This window comes from Nicotiana sylvestris, chromosome 9, assembly GCF_000393655.2.
Source record: "Nicotiana sylvestris chromosome 9, ASM39365v2, whole genome shotgun sequence".
NCBI classification, from domain to species: Eukaryota; Viridiplantae; Streptophyta; class Magnoliopsida; order Solanales; family Solanaceae; genus Nicotiana; species Nicotiana sylvestris.
Genome location: NC_091065.1, coordinates 187,137,189 through 187,149,875, shown reverse-complemented (window position 1 = coordinate 187,149,875; position 12,687 = coordinate 187,137,189). Strand labels below are relative to the sequence as shown.

At 38.4% G+C, this 12,687-nt stretch overlaps 1 protein-coding gene across 1 annotated transcript; it reads right to left on the bottom strand.

Moving 5' to 3' along the window:
* Window positions 1-457: 457 nt before the first annotated feature.
* On the bottom strand, window positions 458-1,342 carry LOC138878717 (uncharacterized mitochondrial protein AtMg00860-like). The gene is made up of 2 exons (XM_070158406.1): window positions 916-1,342; window positions 458-663 (listed from the first exon to the last, which is right to left on the bottom strand). The coding sequence occupies exons 1-2, from the start codon at window positions 1,340-1,342 to the stop codon at window positions 458-460; spliced, it is 633 nt and encodes a 210-aa protein (XP_070014507.1).
* Between the last annotated feature and the right edge of the window lie 11,345 nt (window positions 1,343-12,687).

Here is a 12,687-nt window from a genome sequence, read left to right as displayed (position 1 = left end):
AGAACCGGTAACCAAAGCAATAAGAAGCAGAAATAGGGGAAACAGAATTGTAACTCATAAGACGACTGGTCGGGTCGTCATAGCCTATGATGAAATCCATATTGATTACTTCCCATTTCCATGTCGGAATCTCCATAGCTTGCAATAACCCACCGGGTTTCTGATGCTCAATATTAACCTGCTGACAGTTAGGACACTGAGCAACAAATTCTGCTATATCCTTTTTCATCCCATCCCACCAATATATTTCCCTGATATCATGATACATCTTTGTTTCTCCTGGATGGATAGAATAACGAGAATAGTGAGTTTCTCCCATAACCTGCCGACACAGCCCTGCAACATTAGTCACACATAATCGCCCTTGATATCAGAGGACTCCATCTTCTGTAATTTCAAACGGTGTCTTGTCATTCTAAAGAGTGGTATCCCTATAATGAACTAACACAAGATACTTTTACTGGCGTTCTTTTACTTCAGTTACTAATGAGGATACTATCGTATCCTGAATAGTAATTCCAATATCACCTGAGTTCATTAACCGAACTCCAATACTAGTTAGCTGATGAACCTCATGGGCTATTCTCCTCTTTTCTGGATGTAAATACGATAGGTTACCCATAGATTTACGGCTGAGGGCATCAGCTACTATGTTCGCCTTTCCTGGATGGTATAAAGTATCAATGTCATAGTCTTTAAGTATCTCCAACCATCTCCTTTGATGTAGATTCAATTCCTTTTGCTTGAAGATGTATTGGAGGCTCTTATGATCCATATAAATATCAACATGAATGCCATATAAGTAGTGCCTCCACATTTTTAGTGCATGAATCACCGCAGCTAACTCTAAATCGTGGGTTGGGTAGTTCTTCTCGTGCTCTCTTAGTTGTCTAGAAGCATAAGCTACAACCTTACCATGCTGCATCAACAGACAACCCAATCCAATGCCTGAAGCGTCACAATAGATCATATAACCACTGGTCACTTCTAGAAGTATTAGAACCGGTGCTGAAGTTAATCTGTCCTTTAATGCCTGGAAACTCCATTTGCAAGCATCAGTCCATTGAAGCTTTGCTCCATTTTGAGTCAACTTTGTCAAAGGTTCTGAAAGAGAAGAAAATCCATCTACAAATCTCCTGTAATAACCTGCAAAACCAAGAAAGCTACGAACCTCTATTGGTGTTATGGGTCTAGGCCAAGTCTTCACTGCCTCAATCTTTTGTGTATCCACCTGGATGCCTTCACCCGAAATGATATGCCCAAGGAAAGCTACAGAGTTTAACCAGAATTCAAATTTAGGGAAGTTTGCATACAACTTCCCTTTTAGTTGAGTTCTGAGCATAGTACGCAAATGATCTACATGTTCAGCCTCTGAACGAGAATACACCAATATATAGTCGATAAATACAATTACGAACATATCTAAAAAGGGCCTGAATACACGGTTCATCAAATCCATGAACACTACTAGGGCATTGGTCAAACCGAACGACATAACACGAAACTCAAAGTGCTCGTATCTGGTCCTGAATGCTGTCTTTGGAATATCTTCATCCTTAACCCTTACCTGATGGTACCCTGACCTCAAGTCTATCTTTGAAAAACACTTGGCACCTTGCAAATGATCAAATAAATCGCCAATCCTCGATAGCAGGTACTTATTCTTGATCGTCACCTTATTCAACTGTCTATAATCAATACACATCCATATGAAACCATCTTTCTTCCTCACAAATAACACAGGTTCTCCCCACGGTGATGTACTAGGTCTGATAAAGCCTTTTTCAAGCAAGTCCCTTAGATGTTCCTTTAACTCTTTCAGCTCCGTGGGGGCCATTCTATAGGGAGGAAGAGATATTTGATGAGTATCTGGCAGTAGTTCAATGACAAACGCAATTTCTCGCTCTGGCGGAAGACCCGAAAGTTCATCGGGAAACTTATTAACCATTGGGATGGACTGAATGGTTGGTGACTCTACTTCCACATCTTGAACCCAAACTAACTGATAGATATAGCCCTTTCTGATCATCTTCCTTGCCTTGAGATAGGAAATGAATCTTCCTCTCGACAATGCCGTATTACCTTTCCACTCCAAAATAGGATTGAAATCGGACTATCTTTGATCTACAATTAATGTTGGCATGACAAGAAGCCAACCAATCCATACCCATTATAACATCAAATTCTACCATATCTAACTCGATTAAGTCTGCTACGGTAGATCGACCATGAAATACTATTATACAACCCCTATATACTTGGTTAGCTATCACCAAGTCCCCAATATGTGTAGACACCTCAAAAGGTTTAACCAATTCAGGTTTTATTTCAAACTTACTAGAAACCAATAGAGTAACGTATGATAAGGTGGAACCTGGGTCAATCAGTGCATATACATCATATGAGGAGACTGATAATATACTTGTGTGAGCACGTGATTTTTGCCTCACGAAAACTACTCCAAAATAAATCAAAAATAAAATTAACTTCTTTTAGTGTGCAATTTTAGAATTTGTGTTGCGTTTATTGTTTATGTTATGTCCGTAAATGTTTACTTTGTCATAATAAAATGAAAATTAAAATAAAATACATGTTGCATGCATATAAGATTTAATTATGCATTGATTCAAAATAAAATCACAAAAATATGCATTCTGTTCTAGTTTAAATATTCCACTGTGTGATTAATGTTTTGTCTGTATGTTGAATAGTTGTTATGAAGTGATTAATATTGTGTAGAAGTTAAAATTATTTTATAATTAAAATTAGAAATTTAAATTAGAAAAAAATGAAAAATAAGTTGAAAAATAAAAAAATATCGGACCTGGATTAAAATCCAGGCCCAAAACCAAGTTACCCCCCTCAGCCTAATCCAAGCAGCCCAGGTCAGGTCCAATCCAGACGAGTCAAAACGACAACATTTGGTCGTAGTTTCTCAGGGACCGTTGGATCAAATCCAACCAACAGTTAAGATCTCACCCCCTTACCCGTAACCCGTAACCCGATCCTTTGACCCGATCCAGGCTGACTCCGAACTTCAACCAAACGACAACGTTTGGTTAAGTGGATTGATCTCAACCATGCATCTTAATTGATCCAACGGATGAGATCAATTCACCCCACCCCTATATAAGGCCCAAACCCCTACCCCGGCCCCTAACTAAACACCCCCCCTCCTCTCCTGTTCATCGTCTTTCCAAACACACCCCTAACCCTAGCCGCCCTAGCATCCCACCGCCTGAAACCCGACGGCAACAACGCCGCCGGTCACCAAAATAACACCCCAGACTCCTCACCACTTCCTCTACACAGATCTGACCTTAGTTTCCTTCGAATCAGACCCCAACTCTTCGAATATTAAATCGAAGGTTGGTCTGAAAACTCAAACCTTTCCAATGGCTTTCAAAATAACACCACAGCTTCCCCTAAATTCCTTCACCACGGATCTGTTAGTTGCATGGTTCGAATCATACTGGAACTACTCGAATCTTAATTTGAAAATTCGAGTAAAACCTGACCCTATCCCAACCTACCTCAAACTCACACCAGTTACCCCCTGACCTCCATCGTGCCTAGAATACCGTTGGTTTGATTCGAATCTACCCAGAAGTGTTTGGATTTAAAATCCAAGATCTGAAACCCTAAAATTCCAATCTTGGCATCCTTTTCAAATTAAATAGAAGATTGAGGTTTAATCGACCTTAGTCGAAGTATTTTCAGTGGAAAATACTTCGACTAAGGTCTGTTTGATTTCAAACAAAATCCGAATCCAAGTGGAGTTCTAGTTTGAATAAATTTGAAGGTTCAGAGGTATTTTTCTATTTCTTTTATGTATTCTACGTGTATTTTTGTTTGTTTTAATAGCCTGTTAATTTTTCATATTTTTGTTTGATTTAATTCTGTCATTTGTGTCTCATACCCGTCTATATGATCAAAATATGAAACTGTTTCTGTTGGTTGTGATTATTTACAATGTGAGTAATCGACTCGATTAAGTTCGTCGATTAGTTATATTATGAATTCTCATTTATGATAATGCTGATTGAAACAGTCTGTTTCTATTGTTTTAGACTGATTATGGACCAATGTTGTAAATAGTCAACTGATTAATACTCGTCAATTAAATCATGTTTGTTTACAAATCAGTAAATTCAAATGAATGTTGTGTATATATATTGTTTTCTGAACATTAAGTTTCAGGGCATTATCAGTATATTGACAATGCTCCTGTGTTTGTTTGATTTTTGTTCAAAGTTAAAGTTCAGTTTGAATTATTATACTGAATTCAGTGTAATGTTGTTGTGATGTTAAGTTTGAATTCCAGTTTACAAGGGTTAGGTAGATACAATTATCTAAAGAATTTGTCTAGGATTGGTTCTAGCTGTTTAAATCAGAAGGATAACTAAGCCCGGACAGATTTTAAAATCTGTTTTTGTAATAGATTCTGAATTTAAGGGCAGTAATAACAGTGATTACAACAGGATTTCAGGGGCATTTCTGGGATAAAACAGTGAAGGTAATATGATATAATAGTGGGTTGAAAGTGGTTTGTTAATGACTTTTAATTTAATGGGATAATGGTAAACAAAGGGTAATGGGCTGCTGAAAATCAGAATAAGAGCACTTAATAGGATTTAAAGTATTCAAAAGCAGTTTTAATGGAACTTTTCTGATTTTTAAAAAGAGAAAAGGGTCCAAGAAGCACTAGAAAGGAATAGGACAGACCTGTATAAGTACAAGGACTGGAAATTTGAGAAGGGGATCAGATTTTAAGAAGAAAAAATAAAGAGAGATTAGGAGAAAGGTCAGATTTTGAATACAGAGATTTTAAGAAAAAATACACCTAGAGTGAGATAAAAAGAAGGAGAGTCAAGCAGAAAATCAGAAATGATTTTCTGAATAGGAAGAAGAAACAGAAAAGAAGCCAAAAGAGAACATTCACACACACACATACAATCTGACACAGATACAACAGCAGAAACAGAAAAAATCAGAAACAGGAGTTTGAAACAGAAAAGAAACTGAAATCTGAAATATTGTCCTTTCATTGAATCTGTTAGGATTTATTTGATTCCATAGTTCAGTTAAAATCTGAAGTTTCTTTAAAAATACTGTTACTGTGCACCTGGGTTCCTCGGGTCTTATTATTGCTCAAATCTGTGGAAGTACTGATATTCTACCAGTATTTTGTTACTGCTGCAACTGCTGAAATTTACTTCTTCTACCTTCATTTCCAGGTACATATCTCTTAAATTCTATGTTGGAAAGAGATTCAGCATGACAAATCAATGAAGCTTGAATTGCAATTCTATTTTTATTTTGTCTAAGTTCATTATTTTAAAAGTTCAGTCTTGTTTCGTGTTTGGTTAATATAGTAGTATGTTTGACATGATAATTAGTAGTTGATCATTCTCTTTTAAAACTCATATAAGTGCTGTAATAGTATTATCTATACCAGAATTTCTCATTAGTATAGTTATATTTGAGTTGTCAAAACAGGGAGTATGGCATAAAATGGGCTATTGATTACATCCTGTAATACCTTTAGCTAAATGTAAAGTAGAATGGAAGTATTAAGAAGTTACATTATTAGTATATCTTGTAAAAATATGATTTTGTTTAGATTGATATAAGTTATTATATGACATGATGACAGGTATATTTATAATTATATGAGTAAGGTAAGTTGGTATAGCTCGTTATGATGTTAAGAATATTATGAATGTTTAGGCGCACAACTATGTTGCATATAATACAATCTTATTGAATCAATTCGAATAATAACTCCTTTCTCAGCAATTTGATTATTTATCGTTATAAAGAAATTAACTAAGCAATTATAATTTTGGATTAAAAACAAGCATGTGAGAATGAGATGATATGTATAAGCACAAAATGCAACACTTTATTTCAATGGTAAGTAGAAATAAAACTTGCACTAAATAAAAAATAATGAAAATTCGGTAAAAATATTTCTTCCCTTTATAAATCATTTTTAATTTCATATGCAATTCATTCTTTGGTAAATACATATGTTGTATTTGCTAAAAATAGCGTTAATCATATTTTATTCTTTTCTTTGAACTTGAATAGTCTGGATGATTATAATTTATACGCGGAAATTATAATCGATGGTCAACATTTAATAAATTGTGAATTCTTTTAAAAGAATTTAAAGGCATCCCTTAAATGTGAATTTCTCAGGAATTTCATATAAAATGTGTAGATATAATAAACAATTCGTGGAAAACCCATAATACCATTAAGAACATTTGGTGTAATTAGGGATACGTTCGCGTAACCTGATTATATGGATAAAAGCAATTCGAATTATGCGTTCGCGCAACTTCGAGTGAACATTTTAATAAAAGGGATTTCTTCGAGGATGTAAAATAATTTCATATAACCCGGGATGCGCAGTTCACTGTTTAAATATAAGGGTGGTGACGTTCTTAATTCTATTTTAAATCATGAACATATGAATTTGTAATAAAGGATATAATATGATCAATTATATTGTGTACACGTACGCGTGACATGATCCCCGTAATTACGAAAGGTATATAATACGAATATACATACGCGTAATTCGTTTATATAATTGTAAACAATAAGTAAAAGCGGTAGTAAAATCATGTAACAAAAACGTATTTAATAAAATCAAGATAATTAAGCCAATAATAAAAACAGTTGAGCGACCGTGCTAGAACCACGGAATTCGGAAATGCCTAACACCTTCTTCCGGATTAACAGAATTCCTTACTCAGGATTTCTGGTTCGCAGAATAATAAACAGAGTCATATTCTCCTCGATTCAGGGATTAAAACCGGTGACTTGGGACGCCTTAAAATTCCCAGGTGGCGACTCTGAAATAATTAAATAAATCCCGTTTCGACTGTCCTTCAATTGGAGAAAACTCCCCACGCGCCCCGCGGGCGCGGTAAAAAGGAGGTGCGACAGCTCTGGCGACTCTGCTGGGGAGTGGAAAACCCAGAATCCCTGGTTCAGGGTTTAAAGAATTCAAGCTTAAAATAACTGTTATAATTGGCTTTATTTATCGTCTGATTTTTACATGATATATGCTCAATATGCTAAATGAAATTTTTACTGCTTTAATATTATTTGAATTATGCATATACAATTGCTACGAACCCTCCTTCTTTCTGAGTCTTCTGAATTTATGGTGCACACGTGCGCGTGGCCCACCTTTCTGTTAAAGTCATACCAAATAAGACGAAGTTGGGACAAGTAACTAGGCCGAGTAGACTTTCGTGCTCCCGGTACGTTGCCCCCGCTTCGGCTCAAACTGTCCGTTTGGGTAAGCCAGGTTTAGAACAATCAACCTCAGTTTTTTTACCTAGAATAACTCAGCCATGTACCGGATCCCTAGTAGGAACGTCTATTTGCATCATGCACATTTGGCTTTGGAGGCTCAACACAGGGGTTTGGTCTGTCTAGGACAGGTGAACCCGAAACAAAAAGACCATCCTGATGCATCCTACTTGCTACTTGTGCATTTATTTGCCTCGAACATGCTTGTTGACCAGCTTAAATAAAATCATGGTGAGAAAGAGGAATAAAATGGGTTGTTTTAAAAAAAATTTCAAAAAAATAGTTTTAAATCTTAAAATAAAGATATTCAATAAATAAAAATTTTTGAAAATGATTTTTTTTTAGTGTATATTTTCAAAAAGAGTCTTGACTTTATTAAAATAAATTTCAGATACAAAATGAGCACCACGCAAAACCCCCCATCCACGAATATAGAAGAGTTTCTATTTCAGCTTCAAATGTGGTGGTATGATTTAGGCGAAGATGGTCAAAAATGGGTCGTCAAGCATTTGGGAAATCTCACGGATATTATGAAAGTTAAACCCCGTGATGATCTGATTGCGGCGTTAGTAACTTTTTGGGACCCTGTTCACAATGTCTTTCGTTTCTCTGACTTCGAGCTTACTCCTACATTAGAGGAGATAGCTGGATATGCTGGTTTTGACGGAAGTCTAAGAAATCAAAGCCTGATATTCACAAAGGCTCCCTCGGTACATCGATTCTTCGGTCTTCTGAACATCAGCAGTCAAATCAGGAAAAGCAATGTCATCAATGGATGTTGTTCCTTCAACTTTTTGTATTCAAGGTTCGGAAAGTCAGATGGGTTCGAAATTCATGAGAAAGGCCTTACTAACAAGCAAAACAAAGACACTTGGCAGATTCACCGTCGCTTTGCCTTCATGGTGGCTTTTCTAGGAATCATGATCTTCCCAAACAAAGAGCGAACAATTGATATTCGCACCGCGAAAGTTGTGCAAATCCTCACCACCAAAGAAAATCACACCCTTGTCCCCATCATTCTATCAGACATTTATCGGGCTTTGACTTTATGTAAATCAGGAGCAAAAGTCTTCGAAGGATGCAAAATTTTGTTGCAAATGTGGGTGATTGAACATCTCCAACAACAGCCCAAGATCATACAGTATGGGCCAAACAATGATAATTACATCGAGAGTTATGAGGAAAGAATAAAAAATTATCAGGCTCCAGAAGGGATAGAAGCATGGGTATCTCATCTAAGGGCTTTAACGGCAAATCAAATTGAATGGACTTTGGGATGGCTCCCGATAAGGGAAGTGATACACATGTCAACCTCAAATAGTTATCTGCTACTATTGGGATTGAGAAGCATCCAGCCGTATGCGCCACTAAGAGTCCTAAGACAACTAGGGAGATATCAAGTAGTTCCTGATGATGAAGATTTGAGTATGCAAGTAATCGAATTACACCCAGAAGCCACTATTCCCGAGGCTCTACTTCAGCAGATGTGGAATGGATGTCGATACTTGAAAAGTGATACTCAAGTCCCAGACACTACAAAGGGTGAGATAAATCCTGGATATGCAAGGTGGTTTGAAAAACGGTCTCGCGTGGATGATGTACCAGAACCTGAGCTAAGAAGGCCAACAAAAAGACCCCATGTTCAAAACTTTAATGATAAAATCCAAGAGCGGTTGATCTGGGGAGAAAATGAAAAAGGGTACAAAGCAACTATCCATACCCTAAAAGAAAATCTGAGAAGCCTCAGTCTGGAGAAAGATTTGCAAGCACAAGAAGCCGAAGGCGAGAAGAAGAGTCTAGCTTGTGAGAATGAAAATCTTCATGCTCGATTCCAAAAAATGAAAAGAGTTTCTGAAACACCAAAGAGGAGCTGGAAGGATAAAAAAACCATCGCCAATCTTTTTGAAAGAATGCAAGATTATGATTCCATTCTTGCGGAAAACGAAAGGGCGTTGAGCAAAGCAAAAGAAAGGATCCAACAATTAAACGAAGAAGCCAGATCTAATAAGGAACGCCAAGATAGGCAATCCGAAAAAAACAGGGCACAATTCAAGAAGGAAAAAGACCATTGGATACGATCAGAAGACCAGCTTCGTGCACAACTAGAGGAGACAAGAAGATGCAATAGAGAACATCAACAAGCAGACATCGACAGGGAAAGAGCGCATGCAAGATTAGAGCAGGCTAGACTCCGAGCTCTATTAGAATCAGCTCTAGATCGTATAAACCATGTCAGAGATATAGCCACCACTCGTCAGCAGTAATTGCAAAACCAAGACCAACGTCTCCAAGATTTCAGGGCACAAATCCACGACCTGGCGGTCTACACTTCCCAAAGTTACGTAAACTGCCAAGGAATGGATTATGAAAGGTTTACAGAGCATGCACCCACTTTTTCCCGTCATCTAGCAATGGAGTTTAAAAGGATGTATCGTACGCTGGGAGGTCATCCAGGTCAAGCCCCACATTGAGCAAATAATCTAATAATTTACAACACAAGTGGAAAGTGGGGCACGTTGTGAGATGTTAAGAATTGTATCTTTTATTTTGATTTAAGTGTGTGTGTTTCAAGCCATTTTCTTACAAAATTTTCAAATGTAATGTCTGTATATTGAATAAAAGTGTTTGCCTCATGTCCGAACTACGCAAGGTCTGATTCACGCGGGGGCATGATACGTAGGCAATCTCTATAAGATTCGACCACCACAATAAAAGATATATATAATAAATAAAATTAAAAGTGAATAACAATAAAAATTTCAAGAAAGCTGGGACGACACAAGCAGCCGAGCAAATGCATAATGGAAAGGGATTATTTGTCTAGGAGCATTGCATCTCAACGTGTAATTATATATGTGCTAAACTCTCAAAACTAACAAGTTTGTTCATTTCAGAATTCAAGCAGTTAGTTTCTCTAAAGAGTATACTGGCATATTATCATTATCACACAAGATCAAAAGGACCAATACCCGAAAGTATGTCTATCCCAGATGTTGACACAGGTATGGAGCTAGAGGAGATGGATGTCGGGAAAATGAAAGAAGAGATGTTTAAACTCAAGCAGCAAATGGCTGAGATGTACCAAGCCTGGTCTACAGGACAGTTACCCCCGTCTTACCCAACTAACCCTGCTCCATCAATGACCCAAACTCAGGATAATATTACCACTGAATTATCCCCAAATTTCCCCATTTACCAGCACTACCGAGGCACCACCTCTCAGACACCGCAGTCTCCACCTCCGAAACCAGTTCCATATTTTCCTCCACCTATGACTCCTGTTTTCGTAGCACCTCCCCCTGCTACATTCCACAAATCTCCTAGTGAGCCTACATTCCAGGCCCAGGACAACCAATATTACCCCCCGGAGCCCACCCTCAAAGCCTCCAAAATCCATTCAACTGCTCCTCGTTTTGATCTCCCAACCGAAATTGACAAGCTAGCCAAAAATGCTGAACAAGAAGAGATGTTCAGGAAGGTCAAGAGTCTAGAACAATCGTTCAGAGACATGCGAGGATTAGGTGGGCAAGTCAGTGTAGCCTACAAAGATTTATGCTTATTCCCCAATGTACAATTACCAGTTGGCTTCAAGATGCCCAAATTTGACCTATACAACGGGCACGGCGACCCAGTAGCCCACTTAAGGGGTTTCTGTAGCAAGATGCGAGGAGCTGGGGGAAAGGATGAATTATTGATGGCTTACTTCAGTCAAAGTTTAAGCGGATCAGCTTTGGAGTGGTATACACGCCAGGACCATGGGAGATGGTACACCTGGGATGACCTGGCACAGGCATTCGCATACCATTTCCAATACAATCTGGAAATCATCCCAGATCGACTATCTTTGACAAAATTTGAGAAGAAACACAATGAAAGTTTCAGAGAGTATGGTTTCCGGTGGAGAGAACAGGCAGCACGAGTGGATCCTCCTATGAAGGAGAGTGAAATGGTAGACTACTTCCTCCAAGCCTTGGAACCAACTTACTATGCCCATTTGGTTTCAGCGGTTGGGAAATCATTCAATGAAGTGGTAAAGATGGGAGGTATGGTGGAAGAAGGCCTCAAGACAAATAAAATCATGAGCTATTCAGAGATTAAGGCGACTACTCAAGCTATTCAAGGCAGGGTAGGAGGAATCGGAAGAAAGAAGAGGGAGGAAGCAGCGGTAGTTGATTCAGGAATTTGGTCAGGACCCAGAGGTTCACCGCCTTACTATAATCAACAACGACCTCGCCAATCAACTTACCACCACGATTCCTCCCAACACTACTATCACCCTTAGGAGCCTCATTTTTCCATTAACCATGCGCAAGCATACAATCATCCACCTGTTCACACTAATTGGCGTGCTCCTTCCATACCAAGTACTTACCCACGAGCCTATCCCGGACCAGGTTTCAGGCCTAGGCCGACATTCAGGGGAGAAAGGGAACAGAAAAAGAAAACCTACACTCTATTGGGAGAGTCTTACACTAGTCTGTTCCACAGGCTGAGACAGCTGGACATGCTAAGACCAATACAATCCAAGCTACCCAATCCTCCTCCAAAGAATCTGGATTACACCATTAGCTGTGAATATTGCTCCGGTACACCAGGCCATGATACGGAGAAATGCTGGCATTTGAAAAATGCAATACAAGAGTTGATTTATACTAATAAAATCGAGGTTCAAACCCCCGAAGCTCCCAATATCAATAGAAATCCAATGCCAGCCCATTAGGAGGCCAATATGATAGAAATCATACAAGCTGATGGGGAGACAAAGAAGCCGTCACAAACTGTCATGATGATCAGGTCTCATGCAGCCGAGCCAGATAAGCAGTTAATAGAGGAGAAGCTGGTACCTAAGCAGAACAGAAATGGTGATGAACCATCTATGATAGTCAAGAAGGGATCATCAGCAAAGTTGCCACAAAACAAGAAAGGCCAAAAGTGATAGTACCAGGGGTTGCTAATAAACCCATTGTATTCGTGGAAGGAGCCCGTACAGATCGGGTTATTATCACACCTGTAACCCAGCTGCCAGTGATCAACAACAAAGCCATCCCATGGAACTATGAACGGGTGACTGTAATGTACAAGGGAAAAGAAGTCAAGGAAGAAGTCTGTGAGGTGCAAGGTTTGACTCGTTCGGGAAGATGTTTTACTCCCGAAGAGTTAAGAAAAACTAAAAATAATCCAACACCAATAAAGAGAGTTGTGACGGAAGAAGAGGCTGAGGAGTTTTTAAGAAAAATGAAACTCCATGATTATTCTGTTGTGGATCAATTGAAGAAGACGCCCGCTCAAATTTCATTGTTGTCATTATTGATCCATTCAGAGGAGCACCGTCTGGCTTTGATGAAAATCCTGAAT

Bases quoted from the DNA above. Each gene is read 5' to 3' on its own strand.
- LOC138878717 (XM_070158406.1), bottom strand. From the start codon at position 1,342: ATGCTCAGAACTCAACTAAAAGGGAAGTTGTATGCAAACTTCCCTAAA. The intron at 664-915 runs GTAAGGTTGTAG...TATACCATCCAG, and splicing joins TTGTCTGTTGATGCAGCATG to GAAAGGCGAACATAGTAGCT.